At 55.2% G+C, this 17323-nt stretch overlaps 3 protein-coding genes and 7 non-coding genes across 12 annotated transcripts in view; 6 read left to right on the forward strand and 4 right to left on the reverse strand.

The window, feature by feature from the left end:
* KIF2C (kinesin family member 2C) overlaps nt 1-2373 on the reverse strand; it is an 18175-nt gene extending 15802 nt beyond the window's left edge. For all 3 annotated transcript variants that reach the window (XM_086617918.1, XM_086617917.1, XM_086617916.1), the window contains exons 1-3: nt 2310-2373; nt 2055-2149; nt 123-227 (exon numbers count right to left, since the gene is read on the reverse strand). In XM_086617918.1, coding sequence (XP_086474044.1) covers nt 123-227; nt 2055-2149; nt 2310-2373 — 264 coding nt within the window. The remainder of the gene's footprint in view (nt 1-122; nt 228-2054; nt 2150-2309) is intronic.
* A 522-nt stretch (nt 2374-2895) lies between these two features.
* On the reverse strand, nt 2896-3010 carry LOC147528183 (U5 spliceosomal RNA). The gene has a single exon (XR_015222376.1). It is a non-coding gene; the product is annotated as a U5 spliceosomal RNA (small nuclear RNA).
* Nucleotides 3011-3810: 800 nt separating this feature from the next.
* LOC147528184 (U5 spliceosomal RNA) lies at nt 3811-3925 on the reverse strand. Its single transcript, XR_015222377.1, has one exon. It is a non-coding gene; the product is annotated as a U5 spliceosomal RNA (small nuclear RNA).
* A 665-nt stretch (nt 3926-4590) lies between these two features.
* On the forward strand, nt 4591-9398 carry RPS8 (ribosomal protein S8). The gene is made up of 6 exons (XM_086617126.1): nt 4591-4628; nt 5490-5596; nt 5985-6084; nt 7327-7502; nt 8394-8523; nt 9240-9398. Exons 1-6 carry the CDS (start codon nt 4625-4627, stop codon nt 9347-9349), a joined length of 627 nt encoding a protein of 208 aa, XP_086473252.1. The 5' UTR covers nt 4591-4624; the 3' UTR covers nt 9350-9398.
* On the forward strand, nt 5339-5423 carry LOC147528185 (small nucleolar RNA SNORD55/SNORD39). The gene has a single exon (XR_015222381.1). It is a non-coding gene; the product is annotated as a small nucleolar RNA SNORD55/SNORD39 (small nucleolar RNA).
* Nucleotides 5790-5893, forward strand: LOC147528186 (small nucleolar RNA SNORD46). Its single transcript, XR_015222385.1, has one exon. It is a non-coding gene; the product is annotated as a small nucleolar RNA SNORD46 (small nucleolar RNA).
* LOC147528187 (small nucleolar RNA SNORD38) lies at nt 7758-7830 on the forward strand. Its single transcript, XR_015222382.1, has one exon. It is a non-coding gene; the product is annotated as a small nucleolar RNA SNORD38 (small nucleolar RNA).
* Nucleotides 8976-9047, forward strand: LOC147528188 (small nucleolar RNA SNORD38). Its single transcript, XR_015222383.1, has one exon. It is a non-coding gene; the product is annotated as a small nucleolar RNA SNORD38 (small nucleolar RNA).
* A 595-nt stretch (nt 9399-9993) lies between the features above and the next one.
* On the forward strand, nt 9994-10123 carry LOC147528189 (small nucleolar RNA SNORA35). Its single transcript, XR_015222391.1, has one exon. It is a non-coding gene; the product is annotated as a small nucleolar RNA SNORA35 (small nucleolar RNA).
* A 2561-nt stretch (nt 10124-12684) lies between these two features.
* Nucleotides 12685-16646, reverse strand: BEST4 (bestrophin 4). The gene is given in 12 exon segments (XM_086617667.1): nt 12685-12758; nt 12793-13097; nt 13412-13458; nt 13460-13570; nt 13877-13957; nt 14243-14395; nt 14747-14824; nt 14920-15074; nt 15388-15621; nt 16142-16159; nt 16162-16229; nt 16495-16646. Coding segments are annotated over 12 exon segments (1476 nt in total).
* Between the last annotated feature and the right edge of the window lie 677 nt (nt 16647-17323).

The raw sequence follows: 17323 nt of genomic DNA on the forward strand, positions 1-17323 counted from the left end.
TTGGTCAGAAAAGACAAGTTAGAAACCTCAGACTTTAAGAGTGAGGGTATTATTTATAACAAGACCTATGCTGTTGACACTTTAATACCTTAGGAGAGATTAAATCACTTTAAAGCACTTACCTGTACAGTTACATTCTCTTGCAAAGGAAGGTTCTCTTTCACATCTGCAGCAGGTAGCTCTTCTGCTAACTCAGGATTTATTGTTATCACATCATCAATATCAATCTGCAAGAGCAAAGACAGGATTTTACAGAGTGGAATACTGCTGCTACCACTTACAACAATTTTTTTTAACCTTGACTTTCAGTACAGGCTAACAAACCTCACCCACTGCCTGCCAAATGTTAAGTTAAAATTTCCTGGAAGAGCAAGACAGTAGTTCGTATTTGAGTAGTCCCATATGCCCAAATAAGCTAGAAGAAATGTGCTAGTTAAGCCATTTACCCTCATCCGCCAAACACCACACAGCTCTGCAGGTGCCATAGAGCACTTCTGAAGAGATGGACAAAGCACATTTGGCATCAACTGCTTTAATCTCTTACTGCTAATCTTAGTAAATCTCAGCTGCTCTGTGACTTCTGCACTAGGAGGGCATTAAGTGTTTGCTGGGTGATTGTATTTACTGAAATAAACTTCAAAGAGCTGCTTGGACTTTGGGAAATGAAGGATTCAGCATTTAATCCACAAGTCAATTCACCTGCATTTTCGCTTGCTGTTGCAAGCCATTTCACCTGGGGCCAGCTACTGCCTCCTGCCTGACCTTCCGGTGAGGTCATAATCCTGCTGTCACCACATCCTGCAGCACCCTGGCACAGGCAGCTGCAACGCAGGGGGAGCGACACAGGGGCAGGCAGCCAAGGACAGGCTCCAGCACAAAAGACAGCAACTGTCTCCATTCAGTTTTCCAAACCTGATCCTGCAGAAGGGGTTGAAAACCCGTGTACAGAAAAACTGTTATCACAGCGGCTTGCCCTGGAATTCACCTAACAAAGCAACACAAGCACTGCTCCAGGAAGTTCTTCTTCTTCTAATTAACTTTTAAATTACTTAAAATAAAAGTCCATGAAAAGAGCAAAAACAAGTAGGTGATACCGCATTCTAACATAAGAGAAATAACCTATGAAATTTGACTTGTATAGAATCTCTAAGTATCTAATCAGAAAGTAAATTAGCTCAGAAACACATGTATGTGAACAACATAATATATACTAACAGCATATAAGAAAATGTGTGGTTTTTTAATTGTCTGCATAGAATTTTAATACCATAAGACATGCACGTAATTTAGCCAACAATTACACCTGGATCTGCAAATTTTGCAGATTGGAATGCAGCATGCACACAAACGGTGTAAGATCCAATTTCAACGAACCAGCCAATGGCAACTTAAAAGATTTTAACTAAACTCTAGAGTACAAGTTTCTAGAGAAACAGACAGGACAAGCATGTTTGCTCAGTTACCAAAGAAGATTTTGTCAAGTGTCAGGATTTCAGCCACGTCAACCTCAAGTGGCTCAGGCTCCCTCCTCCTCCCGGTCTCAAAAAGCATTTATTTTACACCAGCACAGAGATTCAGAAACTCGAACTCAGCCCTCTTAACATAGCACCGCATTGAGTCTTGAGGAAAACCTGAAGGCCATCATAAGCCAACAGACAGCCCCCAGAGCTGGGAAAACCAGGATTTGGGGCCATTCGAAATCAGGAGCCAACAGTGTGAGAGGCTCAATATCCCGCTGCTCCCTCTGAAAGGCCGAGCGCCCTGTTTTGGTACCGCTCCGCCGCGGCCACAGTGTGCCCAGCTGTCACATCCTGCCTTTACGCGTTTATCGCGTTACTTTAATCCCGCGTAACGTCAGAACGGCCACAGAACCGAGCCAGCTGCAGGAGCGCGGAGGAAGCGATCCAGGCGCAGAGGAGCCGGCCGCGGCGGGGGCACGCGCGCCGCACCTCGGGCTTCCAGCGGCGCGCAACGCCTGCCCGGTCTTGGGGGGCCCGACCCCGCTTCGCTGCGGCCTGAGAGAGCGCTAAAACACCCCGGGGCCCGCCACTCACCTCCTTGCCCTTGACGGTGCCGCCCTCGGACCACTCCACAGCCACGGAGGCCCGCTCCGCGCTCACCGTCTTCACCGTCGCCTTCTGGATCAGCCCTGGAAGAGGCCTGCTCTGAGCCCCGGCTCGGCCGCCCCACGCCGCTGAACGCCGCCCCATGGTGCCAGGGTCCCCGCCACACCGCTGCCGAGGGGCGCTGCGGGAGGCGGCGGCGGCTGAGACCCCCGGCGCCGTCCCGCTCCCCTCCCCACCCCTCACCGTTGCTCCGCTGGATGTTAATGACGCGGCCGGGGCACACGTGCCGGTAGATGCGGGAGTCCATGGCGCGAGCACGAAGACAGCGAGCGGCTCCTTAACGGCAGCCTCACCTCCGGACCGGCGCTGAAACGCAGGCCCGCGCAACCGCCGCCGATTTAAACCCGGCGCGCCGGCGTGCCGCGGGGCCTACCGGGAGACACTGGCGGGAGGGGGACTACACATCCCAGCATGCCCTGCGCGGCTGGCCGCCTACAATTCCCGGCGTGCCCCGGGGCACCGCCCAGCACTACTGCCCCGGGGGCGGGAGGGGAATATAGTGGGGCGCGTGCGCAGTCGGCTCCGCGCGTGACGGCGGCCTGGAGCGGCGCGGGGGCGGGCGGTGGTCGCGCTCCCACGGAGAGCTGGAGAAGGCCCCAGCGGGCACCGGGCCCGAGGCGAAGGGCGGAAGGGAGAGCAGAGACCGGAGACCGACCGGACCCGCCGCCAGGGACACAGCTGCGCTACCGGGTGGGTGGGATAGGGGATGTAGAGTGCAAATTACATAGAATTGATTTAGCAGGTGTCTATTTTTAACCAGAAAAGGGGCAGCTCCACCGAAATGGAGCCTCAAAAAATTCCTCGACACTCGTGCCTGTTCCTCTCCACGGAAATCTTTAGTAAAAGGCGAAAGATTTATACGATCTGAAGAGAAACCAGAGTATGCCCATGATTTGGCCCCCGGCTTACCGGCCGCCTAGCCCACGCCCCACAGGTCACGGCGACGGCCGCCCGCCCGCCCGCTCCCAGCACCGCGGCCCCCGGCCCAGCCCCGCCGCGGTGAACAAGCCGTGCAGACCCGAACACTTGGACCGGCGGCGGCGGCGGACATCGGCTGGGCCGGGGCAGCGTGGCGCTGCCGCGGTGCACTGTGGGTATGCAAATCAGCCGAATGGTAACGAGACACATGCTAATGAGGCGGCTCGGGAGGGTGGGGCCCCCGAGCAGCGCTGCGGGCAGCCGGGTCGGGCCCCGCTATGCGCGCCGGGGCCGGTCGCGGCCCCGCAGCAGATCCCGGTTCCCCAGCCCCAACAGGCTTGTGGCTCCCCGCCGTGGTTTAAACCCAGCCGGCAACTGAGCACCTCGCAGCCGGGCGCTCTCTGCCCCCTCCACCCGGTGGGATGGGGGAAGAACTGGTAGCGTAAAAGCGAGAAACCGATGAGTTGAGATAGAAATAGTTTAATAATTAAAATAAAATAATATTTTTAAAGATTGTAAGGAAAGAAAAAAATAAAAGGAATATAAAACCCAAGAAAGACAAGTGATGCAAATGAAAACAACCGCTCCCAGTCCTCGGGCAGCGGCCTCCGCAGTTTTTATTGCTGAGCACGATGACACATGGCGTGGCATATCCCCGGGGACTGCCTCCCATCCCAGCCTCCCATGCACGCCCTGCCCACTGGCTGGCGAAGCCTCCCTGACTCCCTTGCAAGTCGTTTAGTCTGTTTTTCACTAAGCATAGGGCAGCTTCACCGAAGTGAAGCCTCAAAAAATTTTTCGACACTCGTGCCTGTTCCTCTCCACGGAAATCTTTAGTAAAAGGCGAAAGATTTATGCGATCTGAAGAGAAACCGGAGTATGCTTGTTGCTTTCCCCCCGGACACACCGTCCCCCGGTTGTCTCCCCGGAGCACACGGCGACCCTCGCAGCCCCCCGGCTCCATCCTCCGCCACCTCGGCCCGCCCCTCCGGTGGCGCACACGGGTACGGCCCCACGCCCGGACCCGAGAGGCCCCGCGGAAGCGGCGGAAAGTGCCACGGCGACCGGGCCGCTGGTTGCGGTGCACCCTGGGTATGTAAATCAGCCGAAGTCTAATGAGCCGTATGCTCACGACGCCCCCCCGGCCCGCAGCGCCGAGCTCGGCCGTAGTGCGGGCGGCGCCGAGGCCGCTGCGCCCGCCCGGCCCTGCCCTGCCCTGCCCTGCCGCAGGCCCTGCCCAGAGGCGTCGGTGAGGTGACCCCCGGGACCGGAAGGACGTATCTGGGACAAGCAAACACCCGGCAATGCTCCGCTCCCTCCCGGCCCGCGGGCCGGAGCCCGGCGCTGCCGGTGCCCCGGCAGAGCAGCCCCAGCGCTGACACACGCTGAGACTCGGCCGCGGCCCCGGCACCACCCGCCACCGCCGCCATCGCCGACCGCCTCCCCTCAGCGCCGCGGCGTCGCCAGGCAACGGCGCGCGCCCGGCGGTGGCGGCGCGGTGACGTCACTGCCTCGCGAGAGCTCGCCCGCCAAGCCGCCCCCGGAGCTCACGCCCCGCCTCTTTGCGCTGGTGCCGCATCATGGGTGAGTCGGGCTGCCTCGGGGCCTGGTCGCCATCCTCCGCCATCTGCTCGCCGCGCTGCCGCTGCCCGCCGCTGTCTCTTGCCGGTGACAGCGGAGGATGCCGCTAGCTCACATCACCCGCCATTGAGGGTGGCCGCGACGGCAGCGAGCTGCTGGCGGGGTGTGGATGCGTAGGCCCAACATGGCGACGGAGGGGAGGAGGGTGGGCGGACGGCCTCGCGTTGTCTTCCTGCAGACTCCGAGCGCTGGCTTCGCTCTCGGCGTTGTCCGCAGGGAATCCTGCGGATGAGGTGGGACGGCTTTCGCAGGGGGCCCAGCGGGTGGGGTGGGCGGTGGTCTTGTGAAAGTTTTGGTTAGTTTGCAGGAGCTCGTAGGGGAGCGGCGAGGTGGGATGCGCTGAGGAGATAGTTCTTGTAGGGGGCTCAGCAGGCTGGGTAGGAGCAGGGTTGTGCTGGGATGTCTCTCGTAAGGGCTCAGCGTACGGGTAGGATGGGGGTCCTTTGCCGTGGAGGACCTGCCAGACCTAGCCGATAGTGTGGGATGTCCGCTGTAATGTGCCTGGCAGCTTGGGATGGGGCACTTCCCAGAGGGTGTCCAGCACACGGGGTAGGTTGGGAGGTTGCTTCCTAAAGGGACACGCCTCAGACACGGTGGAGGGAGTCTGTCTGCCGTGTACGGTTCTACTAGAAGGGAGGAGATGGAGGCGGATCTGAGTATCAATGATGAAGCTTCTCTGACTGCTGCATAAAGCTGAGTGCACTGTGCAGATACCAACCTTGGAGAGCTGAGGACTCAGAACCGTGCCCTGCCATGGCCAGGTGGGCTCCATGCCATTCTCTGACCACACTGCTCTCCGTTCAGGTATCTCCAGGGACAACTGGCATAAGCGTCGCAAGACTGGGGGCAAGAGGAAGCCCTACCACAAGAAGAGGAAGTATGAGTTGGGGCGACCTCCTGCCAACACTAAGGTGAGTGATTTGTGGGGGTGGTCGGTAGTTGTGTTTTCAAACTCAGGTTGCTGCTTCTGTGCTGTTGGAGGCTTAAATATGTGCTGTGTTTTGTGAGTGGTTAAATACCTGTCACTGCTTCTTTAAAAGGTGGTGCTTTCCCCTGTGCTTATGGAAAGCAGTGGTATTTTTTTTTTTTTTTGCAATTAGAGGCAATTGGAGTGATGAAGTTTTCGCCTTAGGTAGATGCAAAAGACCGTTTTGGTCACTTACCGTATCTGCCGATGCTGGGGTTTGTCATAGTTACACTGACCACATTGCCTTTGAGCTTAGGGCTTGGCTGGGCTCCTGCATCAGCCGTGCAGCATTCCAGCCTCAACAACACCCTGGCGTTTGTTTCTGACCGTAGATTGGCCCACGCCGAATTCATACAGTGAGAGTTCGTGGTGGAAATAAGAAGTACCGTGCCCTTCGGTTGGATGTTGGTAACTTCTCCTGGGGATCGGAATGTAAGTACATCGTAAGCCTGATGTTTTGGAAAAGTCTTACACAGCTGTGCTGGTCCTTGGTAGCGCTGCAGAGTAGGAGGATGATAACGTAACCGTGGATTTGGAGGCCGAGTTTGAATATCATGAATCTTGCAGTACTGGGACTGAAGCAGCATGCATAGTGATGATAACTTTGACCTTATGTGGCCTTAGGAGACTCAGATGTCTGCTAAGTTCACAGTGATTGGAGTGTCATAGTTACACTAAGTGACGTGCTTGCGTTACCTTTTTTACTGGGGGAGAGCTCCAGAGGGGTGAAAAACCGAAATAGGGATTGTTCTTCACAAATGCAATTTCTTCTGTTTATTTTTGGTAGAAGCTAGGTGGTCCTGTACAAGAGAGAATGTGTGAGGATTTTGTCCTAGGGCCACGCCTTCTCAGGAAAATTCTAGTACGTGCAGTTTACTTCATAGTCCTGCTTTGTTAAGCAAAAGCGGGAAGCACAGCAGCGAGAGAGGAGTCTGTAGTGTTTCCATGAGCAAGGCGGGTTTGCTCTGAATCACAAACTGAAAACCATATAACTTGAGCCCAGCTCTGTTCAGTTGTGCTCAACGTGATGGCAAAGGTGGCAGTTAGTAAGGTGGTGTTTCAGTGGCCAGTGTGGCGTGAGGGAGATAGGACACACTTTCTCCTCAGCGATCACAGAGCGTTGTCCATACTGTGATGAGTGCTGTCATTCGTAGGCATTACTACAGAGGTGAAGGGACGGAGCGTACTTGGCAGAACAAGGATGAGAAACGTGAGTGAAGATGAGAAAACTCATCTTGTGCCTGGCCTTTGCGTATATGGAGGCTCTGTCTCCAGGACAAGCAACTGCTAAGCAGTTAGTAACTCTCAGAAGTACGTATGGGATTGAGCCCTGTGTGCAATGTTAGTTGACGTCTGCCGAGGTGTCTTCCAAGCCAGAAATTTATTTTGTACCATTGCTTAGTCTTGTGATGCATTCCAGCAAGGCCACAGATCCCAGTTTTTCACCTGGAGTGAATTGGTTTTCAGATGTAGGCTTCTGTGCTAGCAAAAGAAGGTTGGACTGATGAGAAATAGATGCGTCTCTTCGTTAAATTTAATTCAGTGCCAGGAAGGCTGGAGGGCGTTTGATGGGGCGATGAGTGTGAGATGGTTTGAGGGTATGTGTAATGCTGTGGTCTGTATTCTCAGTTGTCCGATCCCTGTAGGTTTGAATTCATACTCTTCTTTTGAAAGGCTGCACTCGCAAGACCAGAATCATCGATGTCGTCTACAATGCTTCCAACAATGAACTGGTGCGGACAAAGACCCTGGTGAAGAATTGCATCGTTCTTGTTGACAGCACCCCGTACCGGCAGTGGTATGAAGCTCACTATGCCTTGCCCCTTGGACGCAAGAAGGGCGCCAAGCTGGTATGTCTGGGATTGGCATTTGGGCTCCTTGCAGAGTAGAGTCTGCCCTGCTGGAGGCATTTAGCCATTGGGAGTGGACAGTGCCTGCCAGAAGAGGGTTGAGTACCTGTCAGTGATAACATTGGTTATTTGGGCTGCGTTCCTGTCGCCTCCCACAAGAAGTCTGGCTCTCTTAATGGAGTGTTGAGTACCATGGAGCTCTCTGAGGTATTGCATCCATTTGTGCACAAGGACCTGCCTGTGGATCTCTTTGGTCTTCTAATGATGATAACCTTTGTCCAGTTCTGCTACTGAAGGGAGAGCGATGACATTTATGATGCTGAGGAAGGCTCTGCAGATCAGGTCCTTGTGCTGAGGAGTGATTGATTTGATGAGAAGCTTCTGGATTGTTACCTAAATTTCAGCTTGCTTTTAAGCGTTCTGAAAGGATGTTAAACCCCTGTGTGTAGCATTTAGCTTGAGGTTGTCTCCTTGCATTAAAAACAAAGTGTTTCTTGTCTGAGCACTGAGCAGTTCAGAAGCATGGGGAGAGCTTGTAACCTGTCTGCCAGGACTTGCACCCAAGGTCTCTCAGGTCTGGAGAGGGAAAGAGTGTTCGCTTTTTTGGAGGAGGATTAATTCATCAAGGAAACTTTTGCAATTTCATTGGTGTAAGAGCGCCCTTCCCTAGGGCCCCGTGCTTTGTTGTCAACAGTGACTCTAGATAGCGACGTTACGTTTCTCGGCCTCAAAAGTGAAACACAGCACCTGATTCTGTGAGGTTGAAGTATTTGTACCTCTGGAAGGTGTGACTTGGGAAACACAGTGCAGCGCTGAGAATACAAGGGTCTCTCCTCTAGCAGAAGGTAGCCATATGCTTAAACTTGTCTTTGCTTGTGGTCTTGTTTTTAGACTCCTGAAGAGGAGGAGATCTTGAACAAGAAGCGTTCAAAGAAGATCCAGAAGAAATACGATGAGCGAAAAAAGCATGCCAAGATAGCAAGTATTCTTGAGGAGCAGTTCCAGCAAGGAAAGCTACTTGGTGAGTCCCTGGCAGCATTAATGCAGGTGGGGATAAGGGAGTCAGGGCACAAACATGGTGTCAGAGCAGATGTTATTCTTGGTCTTGGGATCATTTAAAGTTCTACTCTCTGTGACAAAGCTGACCGCAGGGTGAAAGCAGTGGAGTGTTCTCCATGTCTGCAGGAGTATCTTCTGGGTCTTAAATATAACTTACTCTTTTATCTTCTCTGGAGTTACCCCACTTCTAACAGGAAGAGGATATGTGTTTCTGGAGCTTGAATTGCTACATGTCCCGCCAGACTCCTGGAGTTGATCATTCCTGGTTGGCCTTTTGAGAAAAGTCGTGGGGCTCAAGACTTGCAAAATGAGCAAAGACTCGTGTGCTGCACTGTGTGTCAGAAAAATGTCCTATGAACTTGTAACAGCTTTGACCGGTTTCAAGTTCTGGTGAATAGTGCAGTGTTCTGAAGTCTTCTGATGATGAGACCTTTGTCCAGTTCTGCTACTGAATTTGAGCGATGACAGTTTGGAGATCTGAAGAGGACTTCATTAGGGACTTGATCCAGCAGAGCAGGTTCAAGAGCAAGATACCTTAGGGGGGAGGTACCGAAGCCAGAACATGAACTGGTGTACCCGTTACTGATAACTTGTTTGTGCTTTTGCAGTGTTTCAGTTGGGGTATATACTGGGGTAGAGAACTATTAAATTAATTTACTGGATTACTTCTCCTTGCAGCCTGCATTGCCTCCAGACCTGGACAGTGTGGCCGAGCTGATGGCTATGTGCTGGAAGGCAAGGAATTGGAGTTCTACTTGAGGAAGATCAAGGCCAGAAAAGGCAAATGAATAAAAACTATTCTGCTGAGAGAACGAATAAAACCAAGAGTCTGCTATAGTACAAGGGTTGTGTGCTCATTTGTGTGTGCAGGGTGGAGGGGGCTCGCGTAGCAACTCCTGCCTGTAAAACGTGAAGGAAGAAGGATCTCTCTTGGAATCCCTGAGTGCTTTTGTGTCTCAGGCAAGTTCTGGCCCTGAACGCTCTCAACTAAAATATCTCCCTCAGTTCTAGGACAGTGACTTAATGGACCAAGGAGGTGTGGAAAAGTGTCAGACTTGGCTGAAATGGAGAATTTCTGGTGCTGGAAATCTGTGTGCAGGAGGAAGGTGGAATTGTCTGTCACTGCTAGAGTTCTGGGAGGTGCTGGGGTCTGGCTGGGTGCATGTCCCCGCTTTTCCTGTGCTGGAGCAGCTCTGCAGCTGGAGCACTGTTTTTCTTAGACTTCGTGTTTGTGCTAAGTCTCTCTGAAAACTTGTGTCTTACCCCTCCAGCCTTGCAGCCGGTACCTCCTGTCTCTGCTTTCCAGGTCACACAGGCTGATGTTCTCTGGTTCGGGCCAGCAGCCCCTTTTGCTGCTGCTTGGTCTTTCCTGCCTGGCTGTACAATTTCCTTCCGGGTCCGGTATCTTCTTTTAACCAAGCACCAAGCTTGGCTGCACTGCTTGGTGACCGGCTGGTCTTTCCCTGACCTTCTTGGTCTCATTCCAGTGCAAGAGAAATTCCTTCTAGCAGAAGGGCCAGGCTCTCCTCGTGGTCTGTCCCTTTCGAAAGCTGGGTACAAACTCCAGCTTTCTGCCCTGTCACTTGTGGGATTGGAAAGCTGTGGTGAACAGAAGCTTTTCTGCATGTTTTGGGGCACGAGATGTCATTTCCTTGGCACTCCTGATTTTTATAGAAGGCCAGTGTGATGGATTTCTGCATCTAGTTCCCAAATGCCTTTTGCAGGTACTAGGGTAAAGTTAGGAGTCCATCTAAGGGCTAGTCCCAGGGCTGTGGGGGAGCTGGACTCCCACATCTCATGCCTGCTAAGTGGACACACTGCATGCTTCACCCCACTTCTGTATTTTTACAAAAACCTCATTTATCCACAGGAGCTCTCTGGTGTGAGGCAGGCTTCCTCCAGCCCCAGCTTCACCATTTTTAGCTCTGAACTGAAGGAGATGGTCTGTGATCATCTTACTCCAAGCAGAACTGTGGTGAGACCCATGTCTCTGGTGCCTTAAAATGACTGCCCTAAAAATAGCTTGTGCTTGGTTTTTTGTTTTTTTTTTTTTTTTTTTTTTTAAGTTTTTCCTGTGCTGCTCTGCCCTGGCTGCTGTGTGGCAGCAGGAGATGCTGGTGGCTCAGGTGCCCTGGGCAGTGTGGGTTCAATCCTGCCTTGCTGGTAGGAAGCTGAGGATGGGTCTGTGCCACACATGGAAAGACACACCAACCACGTCAGAAGATGGTACCTGCTACCTGGATGGCTGCAGCAGCATGGTTATCCCGAGGCGGGCATGTCAGCACTGCTTGGCAGCCTGGGTCTGCGCCACTGTGGGCGCTGCCAGCGGAGCTGCGCCCAGCTGGGTGCAACCGGCTGTGCTTCTGGTGTCCCTGGCAGTGGGACCTGGGCTGGGTAGGATGTTTGCACAAGCACATTACTTCTCCATAATGATCTGGGGTAAACTTTTGCTGTTCTCCAGCAATGCCTGCTTTCCAGAGAGGTGGGGTGGAGACCGTAAAGGACACTTGGGAGGGAGACATCACTGCTCCTTCCTCTGAGTACGTCCTCTCCCCTCGCCCTTTGCAAAGTGCAAACAGGATCCAGGGTGTTTCTGCAGGACTTTGTACAGATGGAGAAGCTGAGGCTTATGGAGCAAATGCCAACTTGCTGTCAGAGCAGGAGCTGTAAACCTGGCCCCTGATGAGCAGGATTATGGCTAATTCATCAATGCACGCTGCTCATAAAGTTATTGCTCCAAAAAGTGCGGCTGCCAAGGGCAACAGCCCGTGGGAACTGAAGTGGCACTTAACGCCCGCTGGAGCCATGCCGCAGGTGTGACATGGGAATGGGATGGTGGCAGCTGGCTCCCACGGTGGCACAGCCTGTGGGACCTTGTGCAGCTTGATGATAGGATGTACAGTTTCTGATCTGGCCTTGGCATAGCCCCGTGGATGTGTGCAGGGATTTACCCGCCTGGGAGGAGGGAAGCCTGCCGTGCACCGAGCCAGCAAGGCACGGGCAAGGGCTGGGGTTACGCACAGCTTTGGCCTGCTGGGTTTGTGAGGTGCCAAAGTCTGGTCTGAGGACATTACCCACTTCTGCAGGTAGGTGCGAGGGCTGCATTTTAAAAAAAGCTACTTTTCATGCAGTGAGCAGCCGGCAGAGCTGGCAGCGTGACCCAAGTGAGGTCGCTCGTCATCCTGAGTGCTGCTCCTTGCTGTTCAGTGGCTCTCGGCTCCACACAGTATTAACTTTGGGGTATTTTCACCGGAGGTGGTCAACCCAGAAAATGACCCTGTGGTTACACTTTAACAAGTCCAGCAGTGACTTGGAGGGCAGTGGAAGAGGAGCAGGGCTGGCTCACTGGGGAAAACAGGAGCTTTAAGGAGAGGCGGATTTGGGAAAGGGAGGCTTGCAGGAAAGGGATTTTTTTAACAGCTCTGCTAATATTCTCAGGGGAAACACACGTGTCTGAATGCAGGAATCCTACGGAGGCTGAAAGCATCTTTCTGGTTTTTTTTTTCTGGTTGTATCACTTGTTCTAATACTCCACAACCATCACTGGTGTTAGTCCATGGGGCTGTGCCCTTTTTGCCCCAGGAGAACACGCACACTCCTTGATAAAATCCCAGTTCACCCACTTGGATAAACGTGATGTCCCTGCTGTCTTGCCTCTGGGAATTATTTGCACCGACAAGGAGGAACCTCAAAGCTGAGGCTGGCAAAAGCTTTATTAATATTGAGAGGACATCTCCATCACAGTGTTGGTTTTCTGCAAGACTTATGCCCTTGTCCCATTCCTTGCTTGGGATCTGGGCTGTCCCTTGTCCCCTGCATTGGGCCTTGGGAGCAGGGAGTGAGCCTGGCCAGCTGCAGGTCAGTGCCATCATCACACAGATGTGCTGAATCCTGCAGTTTTGGGGCTAACAGCTAGTATTGAAGGCTATCTGCCCAATCCCAAACCAACCAGGATCTTCCCATCAACCTGAGGACACATCTTGGCTCAGGGCTTGTCCTGCATCTGGACAGGGAGTCTGAGGGGTGTTGCCTGGGAACAGGGAGCTTTGTGGCTGGTAGTGGCTGTGCTTTTCGTTGGGAGCAGCTATTCTACCACCAGGGAAGGAGTGCTTTTGGGGCAGCCTCAGGGCTCCCCGGCCTCCGGCTGATCAGCCCCAATGCTCTCACTGGATGGTGCCTTCACCCGATCAGTGGTACCTCCTTCCTCCGCATTGTGGAGGCCTCCGGCAGCTGGTTCCCCCCGGGTGACGGCCAGGCATGGTGGGCTCACTGGCCCGGCTCTCCTCATGCTCCATCTCCTCCTCAATGCAGGCCACCAACTCGGGGTCCTCAGAGCAGTTGGAGTAAGGGGAGGGGAAGCCGCTGTTTGCCTGGAGATGCCACGGCTGGGGGTGACCTCGGCTGCCCCGGCTGAAGTTTTTCATGCTGATGGCGGGGGAGGCAACAGGGAAGAAGCTGCTGAGCAGAGGTGTCTGGATGCACGGCGTGCTCAGTGAGGCATCCACTAGCTGGCTCTGCCCCGCGTCCTCGCCCATGCTGGGGGAGCATGGCAGGGCGATGGGGTCAGGCTGCCACCCTCTGCAGGGATGCCCAGCACCACCCACTGACTCCGTCCCAATGCATTTCCAGGCAGGGAGCAGCGCCGGGAGGCCACGTCCCTGTCCCAGCAGCTCATCCATCGCCCAGTGCAGCCCCAAAGCCCCACAGGGGCTGGGCAACACACTCCCAGCAGAGATTTGCTGTTTGGTCGCCATAATTGAGCCCAGGGGGGATGAGCCCGCTTGTGTTATTGCTACCCTGAAGCATTCACCCTCTTTTTCTCCAGCTGCAGGGCTGCACCATGCACTCACCGCATGTTGAAGGTGGAGCCAAGGAACAAGGGCTTCAGGGTCTCACTCAGTGGCTGTGGCCGTGGTGTAGGGGGGCTGAGCCATGGACTCATTCCAGTATTTGTCCTTCACGGCGGGCAGCGGGTTCTGGTACATGTCATCCATGGAGAGCAGGGACACCTGAGCATGACAAGGCAGGGGACAGGGGTGGCTTTTGCTTGCTTTTCTCAGAAGTGAGGGGCTGAGCAGTAGTGCCAGGTGCTGAGCATCCCTTGGAGGGGGTGCTGAGCCTGCTGTGGGGAGCAGACATATGGAGGGGCAATTTCCCTGCTTCCTTGCATGGAAACCTGTTTCAGACAATGACCTGTGTGGCCAGGAGCAGGGCTGGGGGCTGGCAGGGCACAGCTCCCACTGCCAGGAGTCAGGAATGTCTCTGTGCCTCGACTGCAGCAGCCCCACGCAACATGAGCCTGGGGCAGGACCCACCTGCAGGTTCCTGTCTATCAGCGTGTTGGTCTCAAAGTCATTGTCATCTTCTCCAAAGGGGTTAATGATCTGTTCTGCAACCTGGGGAGCAAGTTGCCCAGGTGAGACAAGGGCGCAGGGACACCTTTCCACGGGGCTCTCCATCCCTTGGTCTACCCATGGGGCACATGAAATGTGCAGACTTGGAGCTCCATGGTGCCCCGGTGTGATGGCTGGGCCCAGAGGATGTGTCCCCAAGGGCAGCTAGCAGTGACATGGCTGGTGCCATGCCCTGGGTCAGCCACCCCCCAGCCCAGAAGGGTGCTCAGTGCCACCTGGCCACCCTCAGCCCATAAAGCAAAGCCAGGCTGTGTGGCCGCATCTCACCTTCAGCCAGCCAGCGTAGAAGAAGAACTGGAGGAGGATGGAGAGAGGGACATACATGTCCAGGTCCCCCTCCTGCTCTGGCTCCAGTGGCTCCAGGAACTGCCAACCAATGAGGCAGAATGCAAAGAAGGAGTAGACAGCCATGGTGACCACCTGCTGGGAGCACGGGTCAGCTGGTGGTGCGGGTGGCAGCCCAGGGGGACACTCGGCACAAGGGCAGGAAGGATGCAAGAGACTTGACAGGTCACTGATGCTCTCATGGGCTTGAGGCTAAACCCTGCTGCCCCACTCCTCCGCGCTCCTGCACATCCCTGTGAGGCTCTGAACCAGCGGCCATGCTGGCTCCAGCACCAGAATCAGTAGGGGAGTAAAGTGCTTTTAGGAAGGGAGGTAAAGTGCTCCCTATCGGGATGCAGGGAGGAGCTGTGAGGCTTCTCTGCCATTGTGGGGTGGAAGGAGCTGGGAGCTGGGCTCGAGGGGCCCATGGGGTGTGTGGGTACCCACCTGCATGTACACTGGCGGGATGCTGATCCAGTTGTAATGAAACAACATGCTGCACTTGGCCCGGTAGAGATTCAGCTTCTGGGCAGAGAGGACAAGGATGGGTGACCCGGGCTTTGCACGAACTTCCCTGCGGTGCCTGGTCCCCCCACCCCACACACCCGGCGCCAATTCACATCCATGAGTAGGCGAAGGGCCACATCGTCATGGATGCAGCCATCCCGCCTGGCCTGGGCCACCAGGTTGGTGAACCACACACAGGGAATCCAGTACTTGTTGAAGTCGGAGTGGAGGCTCTCGAACTTCTTGCGCTCATCCTGTGTCATGAAGCCTGCGGCGGGGCAGAGGCTCACCACCATGGCCCCCGTGTCGGTGGGGGAGAGCCCTATGGGGACCATGCCCAGCAGGAATGCAGAGTTTTCCAGGTGAAACTACAGTCCCCAGAGATGGGCTCTGGACAGAGGGGACATGGGGCAATTTGGAGGTGTATATCTGTGCAAGGATGCCACCCCTGTGCGGGGCAGTTTGGGGCAGGGATGCTTGCAACGATCCCCAGTCCCTAGCACACCCTCCCTGTGACATGTCTGTGGCCCCATCTCTCACCCCCCATCGCAAGCTATCACCCCCAGAGTTTAGCTCCTCACCTGCTTCCACCACATGGTCCATGGTGGGGAAGTGCTTGAGCACCCTGGTGCTGACGGAGCACAGGATGAAGACTGCTGACAGGCTGGCATAGCGGATGAGGGTGCGCCGCAGGATCCGGCCCTTCTCATCCTTGCCATGGACATTGCTGGAGATGACGCACGTGAGCTGGTCGGGCAGGGAGATGCTGGTGTACTGGGCCCACCACCGGTTCACGATCAGGGTGACATAAAAACCTGCACTGAGAGATGGCACGTGAGGGAGGCTCGGTGCATCCGGGCAGTGGGTCAAGGCAAGGATGAGCCTGCACCAGGAGAGACGCCATGTTTCCAGGGGTGATAGATTTCTCTGTGGCCAGGAGGTAAAGCACAGATTGCCTTTCCCCTTTGGCTGCCCTCCCCAGGGATGGAGGTGGGGATGTCCCCAGCAATTCCCTGCCATGAGTGCGGATGGCACAGGGCAGGACAGCTATCTCTTGTAGATAAGGTGCCCCTTTCCTGGGCATGGGGAGGGTGCAGAGCAGGCCAGGGGAAATCACAGCCTCCCACTGGCATCCCCAGGGCCAGGGAGCTGCGCTCATTGAGTCTGGGAGCCAAGTGCCATCTCTGGGGCTCCAGGTTCTTCCGTCCCCCATCCAATGGTGTCTAAGGGATGTTTTAGCATGAGGTCAGGATGGGCAGTGGGAGCATCCTCAAGCCATCAGCACCAGGGTGAGTGAAGGACCTCAGCTCTTAGGTTCAGGAGAGGGACCCATACCTAGGACAAATGACATGAGGATGTGGAGCGGTTGCAGTATTGAGCCACTTTGGTATAGAGCTGCTTCCGCTCCTCGGTCAGCAGTTGCCTGCAGTGGACAGAGAGCGGTGTCAGGGACACAGAGTGGGGTCAAGGGCAAGTGGTGGGACTGCCTTGGACCTTCACAAAAAGCCACTGCCCAATTCCCCTTCTCCTTGCCCTCCCTTGCCTACTCCCACCCTCCCTGAGGGAGTCCCCTGGGCTTCTCCCCTCCCTGCAGGGACTCCAGTCCATGACCAGTGGGGCATCTCTGCACATCCCAGTGGGTCAGCAGGGAGGGGCACCACCGGCAGCGACACACTGACCCCGCTCACCAATAGATGAGGCTGAGCACATCATACAGCACCACGAAGACAATGAACTCCTTGTACAGCAGCTTGTAGATGCTGCCTTTCCAGCGGAAAAGCAGCTTGGGGAAACCCCCGAAACGGGAGTTGGCGACTTTCAGTGTGTAGGAGACGGTCATCGTGGCTCAGCCCCGCACCTCAGTGGAAAAATCCTTCTCTCGCTGGCTGCCAGCTAAACTGAGGAGAACTGGTGTTCTGGCTGCTGTCCGGGCTGCAGGGCCTGGGGACACGCGCTCGATCCCACATTGAGCGCTATGGCCCGTCAGCAGGATCGCCCACGCGGCTGCCTTGCCCTCCCCACGCCTGCTGCCGCTGCCTGCCTGCTCCCTGCCTGCACCCACCCGTCCCGCCGGTACCTCTTCCCTCTAAATAGCCCAGCATGGGCCCAAACAGCCGAGCCCTCCCCATGATGGATTGGGGCTGTCAGAAGCAGGGACAGGGAACTCCGGGTCAGTCACACTTCCCTGTCATCGGCCACAGCTGGAGATTTCAGTGGGGGCTGCGGGTGCTGGAGCTGAGGCTGGGCACTACCCACTGGGGTGGTTTAGGTCATTCCCCTTTGCAGCCCCGATGACTGTATTTAGGCTCCATGAGAAAGAGGAGAAAGGACAGAGAATTCCATCGCTCCTGGTAGCCCTGGGAAGGGGACTCTGGGGCATGCAGGCAGAGCTGGCACCTAGGGAAGGCTGCGGGATATTTCTGGAGCATGGGTGAAAAACATGCCCGGCACTGCCTGCGTCCCTGCTGCCAGCAACAGGCAGTGCCTGGCTGACCCCTCCCTGTCCTGCCTCCGCAC

This window comes from Tauraco erythrolophus, chromosome 10, assembly GCF_009769465.1.
Source record: "Tauraco erythrolophus isolate bTauEry1 chromosome 10, bTauEry1.pri, whole genome shotgun sequence".
Lineage (NCBI taxonomy): Eukaryota > Metazoa > Chordata > Aves > Musophagiformes > Musophagidae > Tauraco > Tauraco erythrolophus.